This window comes from Calypte anna, chromosome 1 (assembly GCF_003957555.1).
Source record: "Calypte anna isolate BGI_N300 chromosome 1, bCalAnn1_v1.p, whole genome shotgun sequence".
NCBI lineage: Eukaryota > Metazoa > Chordata > Aves > Apodiformes > Trochilidae > Calypte > Calypte anna.
The window spans coordinates 134,059,267-134,086,280 of record NC_044244.1 but is presented as its reverse complement, the minus strand read 5'-3'; the positions used below and the strand labels follow the sequence as shown (position 1 = coordinate 134,086,280).

The following is a 27,014-nucleotide window of genomic DNA, read 5'->3' as shown; positions in this document are numbered from 1 at the left end:
CAGTTCGGAGACGAAAAATTAGGATGAGCTGGATGTGAAGTGCAGGTTGCTGAATCCCTCAACCAACAGCAAATGCAAGGGGAACACAGGATGAGAACCACACTTTGGGGTATTTTTGAGGCTGCCACCTGGATCCTGGACATAGCAGGAGAGGTCACAATGCAGGGTGGCTTAGGTACTGCCTCCTCAGTGGCAAGTGAGTGATGGGACAAGGAACAGATGCTGCAAAGAGCAGTGACAAAAGGCATAAATGGGTTCTTTGTCCCTGGCAGGCAGCCTGGTGACACAAGCCTACAGCAGCTCCCAAGCTCTCAATGGAGCTGGCAAGCTGCAGCCTGCCCAGCATCCTGACAGAGACAGACAGGGCTCTTGTTATGAAACATCTTATGGATGTGCAGTTCTCTCCCAGTAGTCTGAATATAGGTTTGTTGTCCCAGGACATGTGAGACTCCACCCATGCATGTATGATTAAAAAATTTCTGGATAGGGCTCTAGAAAACACTGGATATCTTTCTGCCCGCTTTAACTGCTATGATGCAGAAGAAGCAAACTAGTACACCCGTTGTGATACTCCCCCAGCAATAAGGGAATGGCACCACCATTTGAAGGCCATTTGAGGATTACTGGTTTGTGAATCTTCAGTGGTATTTTGAAATTACAATTTTTTTTAATGCCACTTCCTTAAAAGCAATGTCTGTTCTAATTTCCCTCCTGACAGAGGTACTTCCCTCTGTTTCAACCTTCTTTAAGCTCCTTCATTATCATGAACACAAACTGCTCCATGCATGTGCTGCTGTGACTTTTTGGAGCTGGCATTGGAGGTATCAACAGTACAGGAAAAACTTCGAGCCAAATCTTTCAGTGCAATTACACTGGATGAATTCCCTGGCTTAAAATGTGAAAGAGCTTATGAAACAGCAAAACAGTATTTTATCCTCAGAAATTTTACTGCAGGGTAGAAGCAATGTCTGAGTGGATTAGCCGTGGCAGGGAGGTCTGCGTTCCAGTGGCTTTTTCCTTTGCTGCTGGACAGATCCATTGGCTTTGATCCATGCTGCCCGATAGCTTGGGCTTGTGCCTTCACCTTTGTTGTCACTGTACAAAAGGGATAAGAGTAGGGACCTGGCACAGTCTCTGCATATGCAAATTCTCAGTGGTTGCAGCTCCATTTCATATTGCTGGGTCTTTGCTTGCAAAAAGCTTTATCACATCCAAAAGCAGAGTTTCCTGTTTTCCCATTGTCAGCACATTGTTGCTGCCAGCAACTAAAGGAGTCTCCTAGTTCCAAACTATTAGCAATGGGGTTTGAAATCAAATTAATTTTTTTTTCATTCTTAGAACAGTAATTATGTTCATGCTGTAGATCAGAAACCCTGTTGTTTTTAGGTGGATGTACAAAGTTTTCAGGCGTTCCCTGTTTCCCGTAATACCAGCAGCTTCTGGGAAGTGCACCCAGTCAGGTGCTCCACAACTCCAGCAGATAAAAAGCCCGCTTGCCTCCAGGAAGTGCAGTGAGGAGGGCAGACATCCTGCAGCAAACATGTCAGGTTTGTGGTGTTTGTTTCATATTCTTACATGTCATTAACTGTACCAAAGGCTGTTTTCCATTAACTGCTGGGACCATTGTTTCTCTCCGTTGCTGCTTGTGTGTTTTACTGTGTGTTTAGGCAATAGTTAAATGCAGATAAATTGCCAGTCTGACTATAAATCAGATAAATTGTAATGGATGCAATAGAATCTTTGATTTTTCCTGTTGGTTCTAGTTATGGAAAAGCAAAGTGGACCTAGCAAGTAGTATAGGATTTCTTTTGACTCTCAGATTTTTTTTTTTTTTTTTTTTTTTTTTTTGGGATAATAGAAAGATATCTTTCTCCTCAGGCTATGCAGGCAGACCAAGTCACAGGCTTGGACTAGACAGGTAAGTTTTAGGCAAACTACAGTTTGAGGAGATTAATAGTGTACAAACTAGTCCACTTTACAAGTTACACTGTGGCTTTATGCCAGCATGACTGAGAGGTAATTCTTTCCAAGACATAAAATACCATGACAACATCTGCTAGCACAAATGCCTGCACTAGAATCAAAATGGTGTAATGGGCTTTAGTGATGGATCTGAAAAGATTTTAACAGCATGCATCACACACTTGTATTGGTCTGATGTTTGGTTGTAAATACTGTCCTTAGGCTGTTATGGGAATATAATGAATGTTGACACAACTGGAGCTTCGGAGGCAACTGCGAGACCAGAAGGTCTGAGCTATGCAGGTAGGCACTAATTCGGATATTCATCTCCTCTTCTATCCAAGCACAAGCTCATGATCCTGCTTTACAGATGTCAGTCATTGCCATGCAAGCAGATTTTTCCACAACTGACAACAATCTGGCTTGGGCACAGAGGTTTATGTGGGGGATTAGAGTGTGGGAATAGAGTTTGATATATACTTTGATAAACCTTTAATATATACTAAAAAATACTTAAGACTATTACAGAGAAAATGCAATGTCTGCTGAGTACACCTAATTTCTGCCACTGAGCCTGCTTTTCTCTCCCTGGAGACCTCATGACCTAAGTTTCTGAACATTTCCCCACTATAATTCTAAATTAAAAGTAACTAAATCTGGGACAAATCCACCAAAAGGCTTCAATTTAAAAGAAGGAGGCACACCTTTTAGTCTGCACACTAGGAAACTGCCCTCTGTATTTGAAAAAACATGTTTTATATCATTTGGGTGTTGATTTCTAGGGCACGTACCCTTCAGCAAAATTGCTACCATTGCTGGTCTCTAAATAGACTCAGAAGAATTCAAAGTGTCTGTTCACTTGCAATGACTGTTAGAACAACATGTTCCTGATTTTAAAAATGAAAGCAAAAGTAGTGCATGTTGTGTTGTAGGAGTTCCAGCCTCAGAGAAGATTGCAGAAAAAGATTTGGAGAACATGAAGAAATACAAAACCAAGATCATGGAAGCTGGACACAAGAAGTGTGTTGATCCAGCTGTGATTGCTGGTATCATCTCTCGAGAGTCGCATGCTGGAGCAGTATTGGAGAATGGCTGGGGTGACCATGGAAATGCATTTGGTTTAATGCAGGTAGGGCCAAAAAAACCCCAAACCTCATCCTTCTTTTGAAGCAGAAAGTCAGAAAAGCAGAAGGGACCCCGTTGAAAGGCTACTCCCTAAACATTTCAGTCAACTCTTTGACCAGAATAAAGCTGACACTGATCTGGCTATGAGCTTCCAGTACCAGGGAAGGCCCCTGGGGAGTGTCAGGACATAAGCAGACTGCTTTTGCACTGTGAAACCACTGCTTACTTCCCAGTGCTCTCTTGGGAATTAAAGAGATTAACTGTTCCTATTCCACATTTAAGATAATATATCTTGGTTCTAAAAGCAGTTTTTTTAAAAACTAAGATCAGAGGCCTGCAGGCCAGAGTTACATACAGCAGGGCTAATTACCCTTTATGCACCCCAGGGGCCTGGCTAGTGGCAGATCTTGCTTCATTATTCATGCTTACATTTACACCTCACTTATTTGCCAAGTTGCACGTTTATCTGTACAATCCCTAAGCATTTGCTGAATGCATTGGGATCTGCTTTTTTAACAGCTCTAGCCCCCTCAGACTTGTGCTTTCCTACCCCATAGTTAAGAGGTGGAAGAGAAGAAGGGGAAAGGAGAAAGGAAAAGAACAGAACTGGGGCAGAGACTGAGGGGACATGCTTGGGGGAAAGAGGGACTTTCCCCCCCTTGATGCAGACGGGGAGGAGAGCAGCAGTCTTTGCAGCTGGAAAAGCTTAAACATCAGTAAACCTGCTTTCTGCACCCTGTCACCCTTACAGCAGTAGCTGTATTGGGGTTTTAAGGCTGTGATAGACAAGGATGGGGGGCAGGCATTCCTCTTCAGTGCCCTGGTAGCCTGTTATTCATGCATCTGCTGGCTTCACCTGCACCTTAAGCCAGATTTGCTTCTTCTCCATATAATTACAAAGAGGTAAATAACGGGATTAAATATCAAAATTAATACAAACAGCCTGTGAGCAATGAAAAGCTCTGAATAAATACTGGGTTTCTGGTGTGCTGATATTGCCATTTCACTTTCAGGTTGACAAACGATACCATAAGATTGTTGGGGCATGGGACAGTGAAGAGCACCTAGAGCAAGGTACAGGGATTTTATGTGATATGATAAAGGAAATCCAGAAGAAATTCCCAACATGGACAAAGGAACAACAACTCAAAGGTAGAGTTTTGTCACCTTTAAAATTTTAGCTGTAAAACATTTCACACACATAAAGTCAAGCACAATAACATTGTAAAACTGATCACCTCAGAAAACCAAGCACATCCCAGACCCCTGTTCTTTTCATTAAGGTGTGGAACAATGTTCCTTGACACTCATTAAAAGGAATAGAGGAATAAGATGTGGTTAGCTTTCTAGCAGGCTTTTGGAAAACTCTGCAAGTACCACAAAATTTTTCAGTTGCAAGGAGCATGGGAGGGTTCTTCCCATCTCTCCCTATTTCATTTGTTCTGTGCTTCCTATACCCACCTACAAAAAGCTTCCGTCCTGGCAACTCCAAAGAAGGAACTCATTCATTTTGAAAATTAATGGTCCTCACTGAAGGAAACATGGTTATACTCATGAGCACAGCTCATGAGCACATGAGCACAGCTGAAGCCAGTTGGATCCCTTTATTCCAAGTACCATCCAAATATGTCTGAGATTATTAGTGCAGGTAGATATGAAGGAATATGCACAAAAGGGAACACTGACACAGCTGAAGATGTTACACCAGCAAAACACAGCGAGGGGACAATGATGATGGAGTCTGGATGTAAAGGAGGAAATTATTTCTTCACAAAGCTAAAACACAAAACCAACACCCCATTGGCAAAACCAGCTGGAAATGGTACCATAACACTGGTGAAAACAGAGCTCCAACCTAGAGCACCACCTCTGTGATTTTTGTTTGTTTATTTACTGACAAAGTATCACCTCTATTTACGTGTTTCCTTCACTCTCATTTCAGGTGGGATTTCAGCATATAATGCAGGACCTAGAAACGTCCAGAGCTATGACAGAATGGATATTGGCACAACCCACAATGACTACGCCAATGATGTAGTTGCAAGAGCCAAGTTTTATAAGAGACATGGATACTGAGATATCTGAGTGATGATTAGATATGAGTTGCTGATTTCATACTTTGCTTCTAATAAGAGAAATCCTGGTTTCTCCCCCTGAAAGGGTTAAAATGGTGGATGGCAATGAAGCCAGAAACAAGTGCAAGCTTTCAATGCTCTACTTTTTCAACTAAGATTAAAAAAAAAAAAATCACTTTAAGAGGTAACACACCACTAATAATCCAAACTGCAACCTATCTTTTGCCTTTTATTTTTTCTCACTTCACAAGAATATTCAAGCAGTTTTCATCTGTGCTTTCAGTTTCTCAGGCAGCAGATTAATGCTGCAAGAAAGTTATAACACTGCTTAGCAAGATTTCATCTGCCTTAGATTTGATCTGTCAATACATGTGCACTGCAGCAGTACAAAAATTGTTAACAATTTCAATTTTGGATTTGAAAGTTTTCAATAAACATTACATATGTTTAATCAACCACAAGAGTATATCACAGTGTACCGTATCCTCTCTGAATAATTGCTCCTAACTTTGGTGAGAGTGGCTGTTCCTTGTGACAGGAAAGAAAATACTAAGCTAGTTTTGGTTTTTTTTTCCCCCTTGATAGTACTTCACCTTAGCCATTGCAGTTGGAAAAAATCTGTAAAAGTTAAGCTGCTGTAATGAAGGCTTCTGTTGAAGTTATATATCTGCTTCAATGTAGGGTCTGGAGTAAGAATATGCACATTCCATCATGTTTTTAAAATGGCATGTAGTTTACAAAAACTAATGCAAGTTCAGCTACAATAAACAGATACTTTCAATCAGTCATATAGTAAAACTTTTGGGAGGCCTTAGCTTAAAAGTAGCAGAGTTCATTCAGCCATTGCAAAACAGGGGGGAGAAAAATAAGTGGTTTAGAGAGGTTAAAAAAAAACCGAACCTCCACAAGCATATCACTAGGGGCTAAAGGAGAAATAACAAAGAGCATGGGGTGTTATTTGATTGTTTTAAATATGGTACATTTTTTATACCTAGTATTTTGTACCTGTGATTAAAGACATCCTGATGCTATTATGATAATACTGTATTGATTACTCACAATGTACTTTAGCTACCAAATCTGAAAATCAGTGAACCTGCAACAGAGCAATAGCACAAAAATAGAAAAATCCTTAAACGAGTACACTTCTACATTGCTACCACACATTGCACCAAAGATTTGTTTGAATATACTTTAAATGCTACAGCAGGTAGACATGACAAATGGCTGCTACCTTCCCCCATGAGGACAGGGAGGCAGCAGAGCAGGCTGCCAGAGGCTGAGCTGTTCCTGTCCTCAGAGGTTTTCAAGACCCAGCTGGACAAGGTCCTGAGCAACCTGGTATGAACTCAGCAGCAGCCCTGCCTTGAGCAGGAGGGGATGGACTGGGGACCTGCAAGGTACCTTCCAACATGAATTTTGCTGTTATCTTAAATCAGACTGTTTGCCCCCTGCACAAAAAAAGCAGAATCTGCTACCTGTGCTCCACAAAGACTTTCATGAAGCATTTACAATGCTTCATTAATAAAGGATGTGGACACACACCACATTTATGCACTCTCTTGGTTCAGATTTTAGATATGAGAATTTTTAGAGAATGTATTTTTTATCCAGAGAGGGCTTGGGATTGCATATTGTGACATTGGAGGAAATAGTATTTCAGAAACACCCAAACATACATATATATTAACAATTTTAAGAAAATACAATTTCCTTTTTCATTATAACTGTCAGTTTGTTAATTTCAGAAGCTGTAAACATTTCTTGCAGCTAAATCTTAGTCAGAAATAAGTTACTGTCAAAAGCATTTTCCTGTCTCTGTACCTGGGAAGCAGTTACTAGCTTTGCTCTGTTCTTACACATTTTAATCACATACTTTGAAAGTTGTACATAGTACCAAGCAAGCTTGTTCATTAACATGTTATTTCTGGTGCAATACTTTTCAAGGCTGTAGCATCAGTACAGTGTAATGAATAGAAGCTCCATTTTCTTACACATTCTGTGCATGACAAAATTGGCAGCACTCCCTCTGTTGGAGGCTCACCAGGCTGCAGCGCCTGACCATGCTTGGCAGGATGGGTAATGCTGGCTTTGGTGCTCTGGGCCACCAATCCTGGCACAAGTCTGACATTTGCTATGCCTCAGCCACAATACCCATTTGCCTCATTTTCTGGGCCTCATACTAGTGCCATCTCTTTTAAGATGCACTACACACATCCTTCAAAAGGGTCCTTCAAGGACTTGTTCTAAGTGCCTCCCTGTGGGAACACAATCAACACCCCATAAAGACTGCAGTCACAACACACCACAGCACAAGACACAATGCAGATGCTGGAAGGAAGGAGGGAGAAAGGGAAGAAAAGCAACATTTATCTGCTTCACTTTTTCCTTGCTGTCCTATACACTTCAGACCGACACCAGTATTTTCTGTGTCCTTCCAACTACAACCTGTAGCTTGTGGAGAAAGATTTTTTTTTTTGTCTCAATTTTAATTGTGTTTCTGCCTTCAGCCTGCCTGTAGGAGCCATTACATTCTTCAGTGCCACTATCACAGCTTATCCTACTTCCCTTCTGCACAGTGTCTACAATTTTTATGCCCTTCTACTGATTATCTCTGTTCCTTTCAACTCCTACTGGTGTTTACTCTTCTCTGCAAGCATGCAGAAAGGATAAACATTCACTTTTAGTGACTGTTTCCCCCTGATTTTCTCAACATAGAGTCATTAAGATTAACTCCTCTACAGAGTGTGGTGTGGGAGAGGCTCAAAACAGTGTGTTAAACTATGGAATTTAGGCTTGCTGGAATGAAAACTACTTTATTACTTGATAAAGCAGCAGCTTCCTAACATCTGCCACAATTCTTAGAATTGTAAATAAGACCAAGCACACAGTACTATTCAAGATCCTTCAGTAAAGGATGTTATTTTATAAGCTTGCATCCCATAACTGCAAAATAGCATCAGAGAGGTACGCTTCAGGGTTTCCAGATTTCTAAAATCATCAACTTGAACACAGACTGAAGCTCTTAAGTTATTATTAATGAACATTTAGGATGAAAAAAACATGTATAAATTGAGATAAAATGTTTCCTGAAAGACAAATGATACAACCTACCAAGATGTGAATTGCTCCTTCTGTCAACTCCTGAGTGGGGATTTCAGGGACTTTTTAAGCTTCAGAGGTGGTCAGATGACTGTTTGCTAAGGAACAAGCATGAGATCTGGATGACCAAGAGTCAGCTGCCTGACTCATTAGAACAACACTCTTGGTGGGTAGCCAGTCAGTTCTCCTGCAACTGGTCAACAGAGGGCTTTTCAAATTCTTTTCTTTGTACAGTAAAGGTGAAATCATGCACCATCATCATAAACCTTTACTGTTAGCTGGGAAATGTCCTCATCACCATTAGTTAGACCTATTCCACTTACTTCCCTGATTACCTGATGTTACAAATAAAGTTCTCTAACAGCTAGACATGAACTGCACTACTCTAGCCACAAAGTTACAACATGAGGAAATAAAGCCTATCATTCTCTTAGTATTTCAAGCAAACATTAGCAATATTGAATTTTATATTTGTACACATGTAATACCTCTTTAAATATGAGTGTCACTTACCTCTCTCATCCCAGACAGGGCAGGAATTAATATTACAATTTCACACACACACACACACACACACTTAGCTCAGGAGTTAAATTATTTATTTTATAAATCCAACCAGCACACCTTATGACTCAATTGCTTTCTGCTCCACAGGTTTCAGACGCTTTTTAATCACAAGTTCTCCCTTGCTTGTAAGAAATGTGTCTGACATTTCTTCTTCTGTCGGCAATCCATAAGGCAGCTTCAGTGGCTGTATTCTGCTGGCAAAAGAGACTGCTTAGTGAACTCCTGTGACTAGAAGAAAGTTACATTTAGTTTTCCAAATCAAACAGATATTTAACAAACCTTATCAGATGTTTAACAACTTTCAGTTTGGAATTCACAGAAGGAATATTTTTGTGCAGTCTTGGCTGATGTGCCTATTTAAAGGACAGAACAGGTTTTACAAATGCATCACCAAATCCCAAATCTCTGTTCACTAAACTTTTCACACTATCAGTAAAAATATAAGCCACTTTTGCAAATATAACATATAGAAATGCAATGCACCAAGAACATATACAAAAATATGAAATAAAAACTTGACCAAATTTGATTCCAGTAAAATGGCAAATTTATCTTTATTCCCATTAGATTATCACATTATTAAATTTTTTTCCAGATGCTAAAAATACTATAAATGTAAACACAAGAATTAAGAGGTAAGGCCGCTTGCTTCAGTAAGATCTAAAATTGACCAAGCACATATTTTCTCAGTCATACAATACCAAGTAGATGAATCTTTGCACCATGTGCAGTTGGCCAAAAAAATTTGGATAGACACATATTTGACACAAACTTAAAAATCTTGGATTTGAAAGCCTTTCCATTAATAATTGATTCTTATTAAATATTGCAGATACGCAAATAATGTGACCCACAAGGAAAATCAAATTCAAGTATTTACAAATCTCCTTTTACTGTTTTAGCAGAAATCTTCAGATAAATTTCTCCATATTCTGAATTCCCACTAAAAGGACACTTGCCATTAATGTTCCTCTCATCTCTGAAACACATCATCAATTTCTCAGTAACATTTATAGCAGCTGTAAAGCAAGCCAATTTTCGTGACTAAAAAATGAGGTCCTTAAAAAAAACCCCATCATCTTAGTTCTACCCTAGGTTTCTATATTTCTAATATACAAATTAAGTATAAAGAACAACAATCATACTTTATCCAGTCCCAGATCATGTATTATCTTCTTTTCCCAATATGGACGACCGATTACACTTTTTATTCTAGTAATAACGTGGATTTGGTGGGGCTGCTCAGGGTCACCTCCATACTTTTCATGATCTCCAGGCCGTGGCTGAATTACCTAGAATAAGAAATTAATAAAAACAGAGGGGTTTTTTCTAAATATCTGCATTATTATAGTTAACTCTCTAAACTCAGTTCAACCTTAGTAAATTTCCTACATGTTTAACCACCTTTCTTTTCAGAAGGTCAAGGCACCAACATAAAAACATTAAGACAAAAATATTTTTATAATGCTTTGCTGATTAAAACATGCAAATGCAATTTCATACACCAGCAAAACACTTAATTCACATGCACCTCATTGAAGAACCTCTGCTTAGCTTCTAAACAGCTTAAGGCCTTAAGAATGAATGTAAGGAAGAGAGTCAACTGAAAGTAGACAGACCAGTGCTGTTTAATGACTTTGTCAGAGACACAGACAATGGCATTGAGTGCATCCCCAGTAAGTTTGCCAATGACACAAGCTGTGTGCTGCAGTGGATTCACTTGAGGGAAGGAATGCCATCCAGAGGGACCTTAACAGGTTTGAGACATGGGCCAGTGCAAAGTGCATGAGGTTCAACAAGGCCAAGTGCAAGGTCTAGCATCTGGGTCAGATCAATCCCAGGCTACAACTACAGAGCGGGCTGAGAGTAGCCCTGAAGAGAAGGACCTGAGGGTGCTGAGTGATGAGAAGCTCAACATGAGCTGGCAGTGCACTCATGGAGCTCAGGTGGCCAGCTGTAACCTAGGATGCACCAAGAGGAGCGTGGCCAGCAGATCACCTCAAGACAGGCAATTCCCCCCTTCTGTTCTCCACCTGTGAGACCCCACCTCGAATACTGCATCCAGTTTTGGTGTCCCCACCATAAGGATGCAGACCTGTTGGAAACAGGCCAGAGGAGGGCCACAAGGATGATCCAGAGGGTGTAACACCTCTGCTACAAGAAGAGCCTGAGGAAGCTGGGACTGTTCAGCTTGGAGAAGACTCCAGGGGTAACTGCCTTCCAATATTTGAAGGAAACCTACAGGAAGACCAGAGGACGACTTTTCATAAGAGTGTCCAGTGATACGACAAAGGGAAATGGTTTTAAACTTAAAGATAAGAGGTTTAGACTAGATATTAGGAAGAAGTTATTTAGTACAAGGTGGAGAGATTGCCTAGAGAAGCTGTGGACTTAGAGGTGTTCAAGGCCAGGTTGGATAAGGCTTTGAGCAACTGCCCCCTAGATTTGAGCCCTGAGACCCAATACCACTGGTGACCAGTTGCCAGGAAGATGTAGCTCCATTCTCTACAATACTTGGAGACCTGCCCTTTACCCAGTGCACCATGACCCTGCTCATCTCACAGTTTCTAGAATATGCCATACCACAGAAAGCACAGAATTAAGCAGGCTAATGCCTATAGTAGCTTCTCAATTACTGAAGCACTTACCCAGTCTGGAATTCTCGACTTGGTGAAGAGACAACGAGCCCACACTGCGGACACCATCCTCTTCCCCAGCACCTGCAAAGAGAGGGCATAACTTGTCTGCTCTTCCCTTACAGCTCTCCGTACTTGCAAACAGATCACACTACCGCTCAGACTCTCATCGCACGTATCCTGCGGGTACAACATCTCCCAAAGGCTGAAAACCACACTGTGCTGACAACGGGGGCCACGAGCCCCTCGGCCTTTCCAACAGCCGCAGCCTCCTCAGGGGACACGGACCGGGCTCTACGGCCGTGGCGCTCCGAGGGGACAGAAGTTCGCAGCAGCGTCAAGTCCGAGCCACCCGTAACCGGCTCCAACCCCTCCCTCCTTTTGCCCCTCAGCAGCGGCCACAGGGCTCCGGCAGGGCCCACTCCCCGCTCCCCACCACCCCTCGTCGCTTCACGGGAGAGGCCCCCGCCACCTCAGCAACAGACGGAGTGAATACAGCCAGAGCCGCGGCGCCAAGTACCGCGTTCAGCTCGACCCACCCCGGGCCCAGCATTACCCCAGCCCGGGCCACAACCTTCCAGTGGGTTACGTGCCCCAGGCCCACACTGCCCGCCGCCCCGGCCGCCATCTCGACGCGCCGCCTTCCGTCCAGGCACCAAGGCCACGGCACTTCAGTTCCGCGGCTGCGGAAGGACAAGAGCGCGGCACAACCCCCTTTCCCTCCTCCTCCTCCTCCGCGGTGGTTTCTATTCCCCAGCAGCCGGTGAGGCGAAGCGCAGGCGCAGTAATACCCAGCACACCACCACTCCCCCGAAACGCCCTCTCCATCCCCCCCTCCTCCCCAACCCCCCCCTCCCCACCCCTCCGGCTCCCCCCCGGTCTCCGTCCCCGGCGTGGCTCTCATGTCGCGGGCCGGGGGTGATGGCACCGCTGCGCTGGAGCGTGCCGGGGCGGAGACGGTGAAGCGGGCGGTGGAGCTGGACCTGGCGTCTCGTTTCCAGGAGTCGCTGGTGTGCTACCAGGAGGGCATCGACCTCCTGCTGCAGGCGGTGAAAGGTACCAGGCGGGCGAGGGGCGGTTGGCACCGCCAGCCGGGGGTGGTTTAGAGGAGAAACGAGGCGTGTTTGGGGTCGAGGACCGGCCCCGGTAGCCCATCGCCTCCCGGGGAGGGAGAGGAAAGCTGGCGTTCTCTCCTCGGGAGAGAAGGGGCCGGGAAGGGATCAGGCCCCCGCGCCTCTCCTGTCTCCGGGAGAACCGGCCTGTCTGCTTCTGATCCACAGCCACCAAAGATGAGTCCAAAAAGCAGCGTTTCCGGCAGAAAATATCCGAATACATGACCAGAGCTGAAGACATTAAAAAACACATTGAAAAAGAAAAACGAGGTATGGAGCTGTGGCGTACCCCTTTGCGTTTAAATACCTATTGTTAAGTGAGCATTTTATGGGCGAGGTGGTTAACACGAGAACTGCGTTATGACCTTTACTGAAATATAGACTTCTTTTCAGATGGCAAATATCATAAACAGATCAGGATAGAGGCAAATGCAACGGGTTTCAGCTATGAAAAGCTTTTCCAAGAGTACCTGACTGAAATTGTTTCTGAAGTTTGGGTGGAGGACCCATATATTAGATCTGTTCATCAGGCAAGTAGATATTCAGCATAACTGATATGGATGTCACTACTAAAAAATTCCAAGTTGCTAATTAAATAAAACTTTTACAGTTGTATAACTTCCTACGATTCTGCGAGATGCTAGTTAAGGGGCCATGCAAAGTGAAAACAATCCACCTCCTCACTTCCTATGATGAAGTAAGTATCTTTGGTTTCTATTTTGTTTGGTTTCTATTTCCTCCTAGGTGATTTGTAGGTGATACCACATACACACACATACACATATATATATATATACACACACAAAATACTTATTTTTTGAAATACAGATTTGTTCTTATTAGACTGAGGCTCTAATGTTTTCAGCAGAAAACACAGATTAAAGAGAAAAATAAAAATAGATAGCTGAACTTAGGTAATTCTCTAAGTGCTGAGTTTTTTGATAACTCTCATGAGTTCTTGCTAGGCAGCATCTTAAATGGAAAAAATATTTTTATTAATGTTTTGTTGTGGAAAATGTCATCAAAACCAAAGCATCTATTGAGATAGGTTTTTTTTCTTCTCTTCCAAAAGCTGTATATATTTTAGAGGTTTTGATGAGCTAAAACCTCTCAAGCTTGAACTGCATTTACTTTGGCTTAAACAGTAATTTGTATCTACTTTAAAAGTCAGCTCTTCCTCCAGATCCCTTGACAGGTGTACCTGTAGTCTGTCTGGTTTTTATACTGTATTTGAATCTGCAAATCTGCTGTCACTCAATTTAATTTCTTTTGGTTTAAATTACTACTAAAAAGGCTTTATAGGTGACTTTAGAAAGACGTGACCAGAAATAGAATATATGTTTAAAAAAAAAAGCTCTATCATGTTACTTTTACTTTCTTTTACTTTTAACAGGGTCATGGGAGGAGTCAGCAGATAAGTGGCTTGGAAGAAATACAACAATCATTGATCAATTACGGAATAACACTGAATATTGCATTTTCATCTTCATTACATGATCGAGAAATTAGGTGGGTGGTATAAAATATTGGCGAATGCCAGTTAGTCAAAGTCAAACAATTTAACTTTTAAGACAATTTCTAATTACAGCCGTAGTCAGTGGCCATCATTGGCTAAAATAAAAAATCAAAAGCCCCCTGTAGTTTCATGTGTTCTAACTATGAACGTAATAGTAGAACTCTTTTTAGACAGAAGCAGTGTCTTCCATGGTTTATACAGGTATTGGCTGTGCTAGGAAATAATTGTGACTGAAACAAGGAGTTTGTGCATCATGTGACTATAACTATGCTACATAATTTATGCTATATAATTTAACATGCAGTACTCAAATTTGTGAATTTTTAAAACAGATTCAACAATGGATGGATGATTAAGATTGGAAGGGGTCTTGATTATTTTAAGAAACCTCAGGTAAGAATGCTTTGGCCTCTTAACTTAGGTTGTAGAAGAGCTCCTTCTATGTTCATCATGTCAATTCTATTAATTTCTGCAGGGTCGTTACAGCATTGGATACTGTGACTTGGACTTGCGACCTTGTCATGAGACAACAGTGGATATCTTCCATACTAAGCATACAAAGAAAACATGATCAGATATGACTGCTTTTAATGAGTGTTTTTATAAGCAAAAAAATGTAAGACTGGAAGATGCTGCTTGAGACCAACTGCCCACCCTCAGAAGCAACTCTTTGAAGTACTTACTCCAGCACAGCTTTCATAATCTATAGGTTTACTCCACTGTACTTCTCCCATAATCTGAATTAATTTGATCTTGATTTCATAACACATCCTCAGTACTGTCTCTCAAAGGCCTCTTGACTGTCATAGCTACTTTTGCAATTAATTTTGTCTTGAGCAAATTTTTTTCTTTATATTTTTAATTGACTACCTCACAGACATTTGAAGCTGGTCTGCTACATGTCCTCTTTTATAAGCAGACTTACATATTTCCTATAATTCCTGAATTCCAGTCATGACTACTGTTCTGCTGAGTTTTGCTCAATCTGTAATACTTGATTTCAGAGACTTTACTAGTAACTCCAAATCTGACAAATTCTATTTGCCGAGCTCCTTGCATAAAAATACTGTATTGTTCAGTAGACAGATGCTTAGGGGTTGTCTGATGTCTCTCTGTATGATGGATTTTGGGCTGGAAAGGATGCAAACATCTGTGTTCTTTTCACTGTCACTGTCACTGCTGTAGGTTTTTATGCTCTGTGATGTATGGTCACATTCCTGATTTCCATCCTTTGCCATTAGGTGTGGAAAGGCTGTATGATCTTTTCCCAATCTTTTTCCCTGACTTGCAAGTTTAATGTCCTTCTAGCTAGTCAGTCCAGTCTGAACTGCAGTAAGCTAATTCCTTGCTACTAAGATAGCACTCTGACAAAATAATTTATTTTTAAATTATTCCAGAAGTTGTATACCTTGAAGCTTTCTTATTAATAATGATTCTAAGGAACATGCTAATTGGAAAAAAAAAAAAGTCTGTTCCTGTCTTTCTATATCCTTTGGGAACCAGAAGGCATCACCTGAGTTGCTGCTGCTTTTTCTTATACAAGAGTCCTTGATCATTGTCAGCAAGAGTCTGGTAAAGTTGTATATTTTGATGTGAAGAACAGGCAGTGGCCTCTTTTGCAAATCCCATCAAAATACTTCCAGCCTCTGGAGTGACAGGTGCCTAACACTTTCTGCATCCTGGAATGCAATATGCCATATTCTAGTAGCATGCTCACTGCTAGAACTTTTTCTCTCCTCTTTCTTTTTCCTGATGCCTAGTGTATCCTATTATCTTTTTTTTTTTCTTAATTGCTTTATTCTTCTTTTGCCTTCTGTCATCTAATGCTGCTATTCTTTTGCCTCTAAGGCAACAAAACTATTCCACAGCTATCAAGAAGAAACAGAGCTGGTCTTTGCCTTCTTCTATGGGTCACAATGCCAGCGCCTTCTTTATCTTTCTGCATAATGATGTCTCAGCTTCCAATGTTTCCAAAGCTTTCAGTTTTTTCCAGTAACACATGTGCCATAGAAGATGTATGCTCATTCCTCCCCCCAGACATTCCATAAAAGCTCCCTGGCTTGCTGCTGTGATACTAAGTTTCTAATCACTGTTGTCAATTTTATTCAGTTGTGTATAATATATGCCTATTTTTAATGGGAATAAAGGTTGTTTTTTATTATTTGTAGTTTTAGTCATCTGTTTCAATTCTTCTCTGCACTAACTCAAGGAAGCTGGGTAAGGCCTTACAGATCAGCTGTGTTTGGGACAAGGTTCACTATAAATTCAGTACGCTTCCTTATGTGAAGCTTTGGATCTTTTAACCTAGTCTAGCAATTTCAGACATGCAGTAGCAAAATAAAAAGCCACTTTAAATTTCTTTAGATCAACTTTAAATTTCAGTACTGAACTGGAAATCAAAATAAAAAAAATCATGCTTTCTGCATTTTGTAATACAATATGCCTCTCTGTTCTAGTAGTAAGCCCCTATGATGTGTTCCTCTACAAATACTGCAAGACGCAAGCATGATCTTCCCCCCTCTTGCCTGTTCATTGCTAGAATGTTTTCTCTGTTTTCCAAATAGACTAATTTGGCAGCTAAGGCTATGGCTTTCCTTGCACATCTCATAGATATGCAGTATTAGTACATAATGTACAACTCAAGCCTTTTGGTGATATACCAGTTGGTGCTGCACTGCAATTTTTACCTGTAAGTCTTTTATCTCTGACAAGTTCCTTCACTGTTAATAGGTTCACCATGAATGAAGAAAAATGAGAATCAATGAATGGCTAAAAAATATTATCAGAACAATCCAAGAATGCTGTTCTTTTTACCAACTGCAGGCCATGCTTTCCTGTGCTGCCACTTATGCTAATGTAGTCAGGTCATCAGCTGGATTGTGCAGACAGGACTACCCCTCCTGGCATCATCTGTGGAGATAAGCTTAAGCCATCTTCCCTGCTGCAGTCAGCTGGGTTCAGTCCTGCAGTGCAACTCTCTGGGGCTGGATTGCCACCCACTGGCTGCTGTCCTAAACTAAAGGTAGGTCACTTCTGCTGTGTAATTTCCTCCTACTGAGAACTGGTCAGCCAGCTATCTTTTAAAGAGGACAGTGTGCAAGTAACAGTTAAACCTTATATGCCTTGGCAGGAATTGCTTGTTAGTATTTGCAGCAAATGTATTGTCTGCACAATTTAATTAGCAAAGTACTGAAGTATTCATAAAAAGACACGCTGTCTAGAGCTTCCCAATCTGCCTGTCTAGATGCTCCTTATCTGAAGAATTTCAGTTGCTGCTGTTACTTACCCCATCCTGCTTATTTGACAGACTGGGGAGGAACAAAGTGTGTAGTGTAGAAGTACATGAACTCTGTAAGTGCATTACTTAGCAGAGAGCCTATCAGCAGAGGCTCTCTGCTGCTGTGTTCTCTCCTATGGCATTGAAATGCTGGTGTTTTGACCTCATCAGAATTGCATTCCAGGTACTCTGAGACAGAATTTGATGCCATGACTTGGATTTGCATGTCCTGCTCCACCTAGGAGGACTGACAACTGATTCTTGCCAAAACCACTTGAAAAGATAAGCAATCTTTTGAAATCCCGACTGGACCTTCAGCTGAAGGTTGTCTGTATGGACACCAGAAATGCTGGAAGTCACAAGTCTTTATGGACCTAGCCATAAGTACAGCAGGATTCAGACTCCCTAATTTTACACCCAACTTTTCTTCCATGCCACAGCCTCAGAAACATGATTAGGACAGCCTGAAGGACATAAACATAATTGTTCCTTCACTTTCTTTAGGCCAGACTGGTCTTTATTTATCTCGCCCTATTAACAGCAACACTGTTTTTTGCCTGATACTGTAATTTCTCAATTCACTTCACGTGCCTCTGATTTTCCTGCAGTTCCCTTTGGTAGTAGTAAATGCTGTTGGGATTTCAGGACAATCCGTATGTCACCTGTTAACAATGCAACTAGCTCTATTGTTCAAGGGCAGTTTGGTGAAGAAAGAGTTGTATAATTTAAAGGTATATGCACTCTGTAGCTGCCTCATTTGGGCAGAGTTCCCATCAGCACTCTTGTCACTGGTGTGCAGGGTTCTCTTCTTCAGGTATAGAAATAAACTGCTTCTGTTCTGACCTGATCAAAATTGCATTCTGCTTATTTGACAACAACAGTGAAATACATATGGAGTCTTTCTTTCATAATGTTACTTCATACTGAGCTATTACTTAACATGAAAACTGTCATTTTCAGTTCACTATTGCCTTTCAGTAGCTAATGTTTTCCTGAATGGTAACATAAGGAAGCTGTTTCTCCTAGATCTGTATTTGCAAGCATATTTCCTAATATGGAGGATGTATTCCCACTTTTATCTTAGATACGGGTTCCTATGGCTGCAGTGACTCCTGGCTTTGTGCCAGGCAGTGCAGGTACAAAGGAGGCACAGATGGCCTCTGTCCCAGTTTGCCTCTCCTGTCCTCATCATAGAAAGCCCCACAATGAACTCTGTAATCCTCACACCCCCCTTTTGCACATGCATAGACAGCAGCCCTAATCCATGGTGGAACTGCAGGACTGATTCCCTATAAAGCATAAATCTTAGCTTACTCTCTGCTTGTGATGGGGAAAAGGGTCACCAGCACTCTGCAAGAATTGACTTTAAACCAGAATCCAAGGGGACATCCAGGCTGAGACATAGCCTTTGAGCTACTGTGTGCACAGAGAGGAGTGCAGGCTGGGGGATCCAGTGCAGCAGCACAGTGGCAGCTTCCCATCTGCCCCATCCATCTGCACATAACATGTGTACATTCTATGATAAAGAGAGTGTGGGATGCCACTAGTATTTTCCCCTGGTTTAAGCAGCAGTGTCATCTGTCAGCACAGTGATACAGGGCTACAGCTTACTGTGGTGGCTTTCATCTTACAGTTTGGGAACCTTGGGTGCAGGCAGCATAGTCTAATTGCTAGTAAGTAATATTAAGCAAAAGTACCAGATTAAACATGACTGATAGCAGAAAAAATCTGCTTGTGGAATTATTTTAATTTTGTTTTCAATAAATTAAATGAAAAAAAGCAGCAGATGTTTAAACTTAAATTTTCAAAATGCAAGTCACATTAACATCGTCATATTCTCACATAGCAGATTCCATCTGCTGTGCAACTCACTGTCTTGTGGACACACTCTTGGTAATGTAGTTGTTAGTGCAGTGGTTTCATTTGGGCAAAACTTGCTGCCTGTAAGGCTCTTCACCAGTTCACTGCACAATGCTGGGGGCAGCCACTGCTCTGGCAGGTCGATGTTACAGACTTCAATCCTTCCATGCTTTACATCCATGTCTACTTTAACATCAAGAACAGAATCTTGATAGACCAAATTAAAACAAGTACTAATACTGAACTTGGGTGTTTTTCCATAAACCCATTCCCAGGTTTGCAGTTCTTTAGTTTTGTTATTAATTCCAGGAAGCACAGTCTCATCAGCTGGATTTATTAAGCTGATATGATGATCTATTTGGTGTTGTGCAGCATATTCTTCAGCAATAGCATCCAAGAGCATCTCACATGTTAAACTAGGATCCTCTTCAAAGAGATTTTTCACCGAGGCAGGCACACTAGGAGTGGCATTGCTTTTTAGCCCTCTATAAGGGCTCGTTAGCACAGAAGAGAGAACAAACTTATCTGCGTTACAGAGCAAGGTACAGTGGTGATAAGCAGCTGTGCCTCCCAGCTTTGCAGCAGTCCCTGAGATTTTGTATTGCCTATCTAGCAAGATGTCATATCTGTCGGTGACGTGTACATCTAACTGGGGACGCAAGCCTTTCAGTGCCTTCACAACTAGTTTCAGGTTTTCCATTCGTTCATATTTTTTTCTTGTTGTGAAGAAAGTCAAATTGATATTGCCTAAGTCATGGTAAACTGTCCCTCCTCCACTTCTTCTCCTAGCTAGTTTTATATTTTTTTGCCTCATTAGCCTAAGGTTGCATTCCTGCCAGGGATTCTGATGTCTCCCTATTACCACAGCAGGGGAATTTCTCCAAAGGAAAAGGACAGGCCGGTTCTCTAAGTTCATGTGGTCATGGATCCAGTCTTCCACTGCTAGATTTTGGTAAACATCATTAGAAATAGACTGGATAATGAGGCCTCCAGTTGTTGTGCTTCTGAAACCAGCTTTTGGGGTCCTGAAGATGCAGGATAGCTGAAGGCAGTTCTTTAAGGATGACTGGAGTACCATGTTTTAATAACTGGTCAGTAATCGAAAGGAATACTTGATCTAGTAGAACTCAGTGTGGCAAGTGCACAACCTGCTGCTGTGCCAGAAACAGACTGCCAGTGGCTATCGTGATGCAGTCATGCTCTTCCCAGAGCAGCAATGTGGCTCCCTCCACCGATATAAGTTACAAGGCATTTCTCCTCTTGAAGTAATTATGCCCTTCGACCCTGACGTATGATTAACAAGACAGCTGGTGTTGTCAGAGTAGCTTCTCGCAGTCCTTGGTGCTTAAAGGACCAAAGGAAAAAACAGAATTAAAATGCGTGTTTTCCCCTTAGTAAACAGCTATGCGAATACAATTTAACTAAGCATTTAGTACTCCGGATTAATTGTTTTCTATTGATCTGGTAAGAAAAAACAGGACCAGCAAGTTCACGGAACTTGTCGGGTCTGTGACGAGCCAGAGAGGCGCTGGCTGCCCGGGGCTTGTAGCGCCCTACCGGAGGGCGAGACGAGTCCTACCGAAAGTCCGGGCAAGCCCCGCAGAGACACCGGAGCCGGTACCACTCGCTGCTGACCCGGGCGCCATTTCAGTCTTGGCGCAGGTACACCACGGCGGCTCCTCCCGAGAGGCAGTGACTGCCCTCGGCAGTCACTCCTCACCTAAGGGCAGCGGAACCAGGCCCTGGACCCGTCCTCCGATCCCCTCCGCCCCCCCTCAGCCAACGGGCGGCCCTGCGCGCGGGCTGTGAATCGTTACTCACGGCGGGGAGGAGCGAAGCGGCCACGGCGGCCCCGCAGCTGCCGGCAGAGCGGCTTCCGCTTCCCGAGGTGAGAGGTGCTGGGGCGGCAGCGGGACATGGGGCTGCGGCCCGGGGTGAGGCTGGGGAAGAGAGGTGAGGCAAGCGGGAAACCCGGCGCGCCCTGGTGGTGGAGGGCTGTAGGCGGCTTGTGGCGCTGGGCTGAGAACAGAGGGAAGCGGCGTCCTGAGGTGGTGAGCGGTGCTGGGGCTATTGCTACTGATAGCGCCAGCGGAGCGTGGTACCCCTGTGGGAGGCTGAGTCATGGAATCACAGAGTGGTTTGGGTTGCCAGGGACCTTAAAGATTATCTTGTTCCAGCCCATGACCTCTCACTAGACCAGGTTGCTCAAAGCCCCGTCCAGCCTTGCCTTGAACAATTACAGGGAAGGGGCAGCCACAACTTCCTGGGCAACTTGTGCCAGTGTCTCATCACCTACACAGTAAAGAATTTCTTCATAATATCTAATCTAATTCTACCCTCTCAGTTTAAAGCCCTCATCGTATCACTATGAGGCCTTGTAAAAAGCCCCTCCACAGCTTTCCTGTAGTCTCCTCCCAGTACTGGAAGGCTACTATAAGGTCTCTCTGGAGCCTTTTCCAGGCTGAACAACAATTTTCTCAACCTGTCCTTGTAGGAAAGGTGCTCCAGCCTTCTGATCATCTTCGTGGCCCTCCTTCGGACTCACTCCAACAGCTCCATGGGTTTCTTGTGTTGGGGGCTCCAGAACTGGACACAGTACAGTACAAGTAGGATCTCACCAGAGCAGAGTAAAAGGGGGGGACTCACCTCCCTTGATCCTCTGGCCACGTTTCTTTCGATGTAGTTCAGGGTACAGCTGGCTTTCTGGGCTGCAAGTGTGCACTGCCAGCTCACACTGAGCTTTTCATGAGACAACACCCCTAAGTCCTTCTCAGGGCTACTCTCAATCTGTTCTCCACCTACCCTTTGTGTTCAGGATTGCCCTGACCCATGTGCAGAACCTTTCACTTGGCCTTAATGAACTTCATGAAACTGGCATAGGCCCATATCTCAAGAAGGGGCAAGAATGATCAGCTGCTGTGCAGCCAAATATGTTAAGACTCTTCAGCCTTGTGAAAAACAAAACAAACAAAACCCCCACAAAACAGACCTCCTGTGGTAAGAGATTTTAAAACAGTAAGTGGTGTTAAAGACAGTAGGTTGGAATTGATCTTTACTGCCTCTCCCAACATGGTAACTGTGAAGCATGGGTTCATGCCAGCAAGAGGCAGACGCACAGTGAATAAAATGAATCGTTCTTACTGCAAGACCCAGTGGCGCAATTCCCTGCCACTGGGTGTTCTGGAGCTTTTGGGAGTTCAAAAGGAGACTGAACAAGTTAACAGAAATGCACAGAGCCTTGTCAAATATAAAGAAGCGACAAATGGCATTTTAGAAGACAGAGAAACTACATCTTAATAGCATAATTCATTAACAAGCTGGAAATGGACAGACTCTAGATAATTACAGATGTATGGCATTGTCCTCCGATGTGCACTGATTTAAAGTATTATTAAAGCCTTTCGCTGTAACTCCTCTTCAGGAGCTTTTATCAGTGTTTAAATTTACTCTGTGGGCTAATGCTCAGCACTACTAATAGAATTTTTTATCCACAGTAGTATCTATATGGACAAATATGTGCTATATACCTCTTGCTGGTGCACATGTATTCATAAAGAATATATTGTATTCTTTTATTTCTCATTCCTCCTCACTATTGGAGTCCCGAGACATGAAGATGTGAGCTTGGTGTTGTTTCCTGATGAAGAACTGGATCATTAAAAGCATAGCAGTTCCTTACCATAGTCTTAAACTGTGGGTGTAAAAAGTAACAAATGATTACTAGATATGTGCTGGTGGTGATTAGTGGGAGAAACAGACTGTAAAAGGAGTCTGACATGGCATGTATATCAGCATTTGGCAGGCTGAGTTACCGCATTTAAAAAAAATAATGTTGGTAATTATTTTAAGCCTTTTGAAATGGTCATAACGTTGCTAGGTCTAGTCTGATAACTTTTCCCTGATGTGAACTATTCTGTAATGCATAGGGTAAAAAGCAGGTGGAATTTGTCTGTAAAAATGTGTTTACTGTTCCAAATATTGGAAAATCAGCTTTTGAGGCATTTGGCAGAATGCAGAAGTGAAGCTGGCCACTGTAACACTGGTCAGAGGAAGTAAAATGAATCTTCGGAGACTTCTGATGTTAATAAAAATTGCAGCATCATTTGTTCATGTTTTGCTGCTTGACTCATGGAATTTGTAATGTGGCATTCCTTCATCTTTGCCACGGGGTGTCACTAAAAGTATACTGTGAGCTGTTACACTGTGTTTCAAGTTTTAAAATTATGGTCTAATCAAGGCAACTCTCCATTTCTTTAGTTAGAACAAGAATTTACTAAAAATGTAAAGTGTGCAGAATCCAAGGTGGACCTGTGAAAATCAAACAGGCATAGGTCTGTTTGGGATGGGCTAAAGGATAAAACACACATGCAGCAATATATACCTTTTCTGGAAAATGGCTATTGAAGAAAAACTCAGATGACTAGAAATATTTGGGCAATAATAAAAAAATACAAATTTATAAACAGGATGTTACAGCATAAGCCAGCAGAAGATCCTGAGACACACATAGAATCTTAGAATATTACATGGCAGGATCCAGCAGAAATACTTCAGTGACACCTGTTCCAGTACTTGTCTCAGAAATACATGTTTGGGTTCACCCTTTGTGTGTAGAAATCCTGAAACCACTGGGCCTCTCTCCTGTGATGGAAGTTTGAGGCTTATGTCCATCTGCATAGCTAATGTTAATTTTCACAGAGCTTTGGGCAGCAAACCTAAAGAGAATGCATTACTTTTTTCATTTTCTGTAGCTGAATTATGCATGAAAGTGGGACTCAGGCAAGAGGGAGAAAGAAGGCTCATGTTAGCAGAATAGAAGTTGGGTGAAGTCATAAGAATGCTGCCATTTTCTTCCCTATGGACACAACTAATGGTTTTCTAGAACTTACTTTAAATATTCAATTTGTCAACTGGAGTGTTACCTTAGTTCTGCTTTCTCATCATAAATCTTGAAATTTTAAAAGTCTTAAGAAATACAACATTATCCCAACTCTTTTACAAAGGTTTTTTCCCCATTTTCTGTCATTCCTTAGGACCTCCTTGTAATGATTGGAGGTCTTTGTTTTTCCTGGGCCAGTGAATAAGACAGGCTGTTGCTGTGGCATTATATTCCAGCTGTCCTATAAGCAATTCTGGATTCATATTTTACTGCATTCACGTTGCTGTCAACACCAACTTCTGCTTGAACTTCTCATAAGCCAGCTTAGGAAAGGGGCAAGTCTATAAAATAAACACTAACACAAGTAAACGTCTCTGCATGTTATGTTGTCTAACAGGACTAGTGTCCTTCTGATTCCTTCAACAGGACATGAGTTCTATTACAGAAACACACCCTGGATGCCTACTGTAGCCCCAGCAATCCATGTAATTTGGAAGAAATACAACTTCACTCCTAAAATGATTTTTTTTAATTAAAAATTGTTTTACCAAAGTTATAAAACCCTGAAACGTTAGCTTTTAACATATCTTTTGGAGATAAACAAATGCAGAGTCTTCTTTGTTGGTTTCCAGCATACAAAAATTTAGAAAGTAAGACTTACAAGAAATCCAGGATGAGGAGAGGAAAAGAAAGACTTGTTCCTCTTTTTCTGTAAGTTAAAATCTAATTTCTTCTCTTTCTTTGGTTGAGGATCATATTTCAGAGTCATTGCTCACCTCTAGTCTCCAAAAAGGTGAGCTCTATCCATGCTTGCTTAATAGTGGCAGTTTGCCAAAAAAATCCCTGTCATTTACCCTGCACTATTTCCAAAACATAAAATCTGCCTAACAGGAAAGAGAGCACATTTGCTTTGGTTTTTCATCTTGACTTTGGGACTACCTAAAGCAGCCTCAGCAGAGGTAAATAAGGTAAATAAGACCTTGTGTCTTGGGGTATAAGAAAGCAAAAGAAAAAATTTCTCTCATATGATTTTGTTAGTGGAATAAGGGAAAGCAAAATTGGCCTTGCAACAACTCAACATTTTAATTTGACAGTGTTTGTAAACCAGTTAGCCTGTTAGTTTTAAAATTAAAACACAGGAATGAGTTCAGACTGAGGTTTATTATATGTGCAAAGCTAATACTTGTCACTGTCAAGAAACAAGCATAATACTAAGAGGAATATTTATTCTGGACACTACATATTTACAAATGCATAGGTAAATTAAATGGGCTTTGTATAGAAGATTTCTAGATTTTTAGGTTTCATTAAAGGTTTCGTTTTAGGTTTCTTTAAAGGAAGGCCATTTTCACTAGATTAAGTCTTTCTTATCTAACACTTGTTTTGTTCTTGTCAAGCCAGAGAGATTGCCTGGCAATTGTTGGAGTTTTCATCTGTAAAAGTGTCTCCCTGGATTTTAGTTTCTGAAAGACATGAGCCTAATTAGAGTAGAGGTGTTCAGCTGAGCACCCTGAGCTCACTGTCTGTCTGGGCTGATCAGCTGTGGCAGTTTTAGAATACCTGCCTTCTCTCCTGGGGCAGGACTGACGAGGCACGGCTGATTGGCTTTGTCTCTGAAATCTTCTCACCTGCAAGCATTGCTCCTGCTGCCTTTCCCTGTCTTTCTCTGAGGCTTTTGGATTAATCAGAGGTGAGGCCTATGATGCATGTGTACAGATGTGCCCAGAAGGTTTGAAATAAAGGTAGTTAAGGATGCTTTAAACCCAAAAAACTCCACTCAAACTAACAATAGGAGGTATTATTGCATATGTCAGAGTATGTCAATCTCTGATATTCATCCACCTCCCTGTCTCCATCCCTAAATAACTATGAAGAGCTGAACTATTATTTGATTAAGTCATCTTTTCATCTGTTGAGGTCTGGAAAGAACATTATGTCACTTGAGGGGAGGTTTTGCTTAGCTCCACACCTCCCCAGCAAAAAAGTAATTTAAAGACATATAGCAGCAACTGGTCAGATGATATTAATTTGTACTTAAAACCAAAAAGAAATATGAGCACCTTTTCTTGAGTTTAGTGATTTACTGAAGAACTATATTATGTCATAAACCTGATGTCTGAAAGCTTAATGTTTCATAGGTATGAGTAAAAAAACCTCCCCACATCAAACCAAGTAGAGAAATCATTCAAATTTCTATGAAGGCAGTGATCATAAATAATTGTATTAGAATTAGTGGAAAAAAGAGTTTTCTGATACTTTTGTACAAGATTCTACAATGCATCAGGTTTTCTTATGATTTTTTAGGATTACTTCTAGTCTCTCATTTAGTTTTGCCTCTAGCATTTCAGTCCTGTAAGGACAACAGGTATTATGATCATCTTTGAAAGCATGATTAAAGAGAATAAAAGTACAGAGACTGTATGCTCACTACACAGAGATATTTAGCTAAGCTGTTGTGCTGGTAGAGTGCCAGAAGTCAGTATGTCCATCACAGCTGCTTGACTTCTGTCCTGCAGGACTCCCCAACCCAAGGAAATGGGAGAGCCTCAGGGGAACAGGCAGTATGGTGAGAATGTAATGGATATCCCTCATTTTCCTTCAGGAGGAGGGATGGAGACAGGGTTTCTATGGCTCTTCACAGCCATCCAGACAAGCCAAGGGTTCACTCAGATACCTGGAAGAAGACAAACCAGTCTGCCTTAGCTGTGTTCTGGCTGTGGGAACTTCATAGCATCACAGAACCATTCTGGTTGGAAAAGACCTTTGATCTTTTAAAAAAGATTCCAACCAACTGTTACCCTGTCTCTATTGAGCCCAACACTAAACCATGTCATAGAATCATAGAATTTTCAGGGTTGAAAGGGAACTTTCAGATTATCTAGTTCCAATGGGTGGGGACACCT

At 41.9% G+C, this 27,014-nt stretch overlaps 4 protein-coding genes across 11 annotated transcripts; 2 read left to right on the top strand and 2 right to left on the bottom strand.

Annotated features, from left to right (window-relative positions):
• Positions 1–768: 768 nt before the first annotated feature.
• Positions 769–8,216, top strand: LOC103532327 (lysozyme g). The gene is made up of 6 exons (XM_008498063.2): positions 769–821; positions 1,387–1,547; positions 2,185–2,265; positions 2,895–3,091; positions 4,101–4,239; positions 5,030–8,216. The coding sequence occupies exons 2-6, from the start codon at positions 1,391–1,393 to the stop codon at positions 5,161–5,163; spliced, it is 708 nt and encodes a 235-aa protein (XP_008496285.2). The 5' UTR covers positions 769–821; positions 1,387–1,390; the 3' UTR covers positions 5,164–8,216.
• Positions 8,217–8,846: 630 nt separating this feature from the next.
• MRPL30 (mitochondrial ribosomal protein L30) lies at positions 8,847–12,234 on the bottom strand. 6 transcript variants are annotated; one of them, XM_030465614.1, is made up of 5 exons: positions 11,988–12,234; positions 11,480–11,551; positions 9,977–10,123; positions 9,111–9,184; positions 8,847–9,025 (listed from the first exon to the last, which is right to left on the bottom strand). In XM_030465614.1, the coding sequence occupies exons 1-5, from the start codon at positions 12,093–12,095 to the stop codon at positions 8,890–8,892; spliced, it is 537 nt and encodes a 178-aa protein (XP_030321474.1). In that variant the 5' UTR covers positions 12,096–12,234; the 3' UTR covers positions 8,847–8,889. The 6 variants fall into 6 exon arrangements, with proteins under 6 accessions (XP_030321474.1, XP_030321614.1, XP_030321542.1 ...); XM_030465754.1 differs by having other exon boundaries at positions 12,024–12,233; XM_030465682.1 differs by having other exon boundaries at positions 8,847–9,022; positions 11,988–12,232.
• Positions 12,235–12,311: 77 nt separating this feature from the next.
• Positions 12,312–16,262, top strand: MITD1 (microtubule interacting and trafficking domain containing 1). Of its 2 annotated transcripts, XM_030465354.1 has the most exons (7): positions 12,312–12,523; positions 12,748–12,849; positions 12,973–13,109; positions 13,190–13,276; positions 13,973–14,088; positions 14,428–14,488; positions 14,571–16,262. In XM_030465354.1, exons 1-7 carry the CDS (start codon positions 12,370–12,372, stop codon positions 14,664–14,666), a joined length of 753 nt encoding a protein of 250 aa, XP_030321214.1. In that variant the 5' UTR covers positions 12,312–12,369; the 3' UTR covers positions 14,667–16,262. The 2 variants fall into 2 exon arrangements, with proteins under 2 accessions (XP_030321214.1, XP_030321284.1); XM_030465424.1 differs by lacking the exon at positions 12,748–12,849 and having other exon boundaries at positions 12,322–12,523.
• A 2,850-nt stretch (positions 16,263–19,112) lies between these two features.
• LIPT1 (lipoyltransferase 1) lies at positions 19,113–21,312 on the bottom strand. Of its 2 annotated transcripts, none has more exons than XM_008498066.2 (2): positions 21,054–21,312; positions 19,113–20,576 (listed from the first exon to the last, which is right to left on the bottom strand). In XM_008498066.2, the coding sequence occupies exon 2, from the start codon at positions 20,308–20,310 to the stop codon at positions 19,189–19,191; it is 1,122 nt and encodes a 373-aa protein (XP_008496288.1). In that variant the 5' UTR covers positions 20,311–20,576; positions 21,054–21,312; the 3' UTR covers positions 19,113–19,188. The 2 variants fall into 2 exon arrangements, with proteins under 2 accessions (XP_008496288.1, XP_030321104.1); XM_030465244.1 differs by lacking the exon at positions 21,054–21,312 and adding an exon at positions 20,812–20,983.
• Between the last annotated feature and the right edge of the window lie 5,702 nt (positions 21,313–27,014).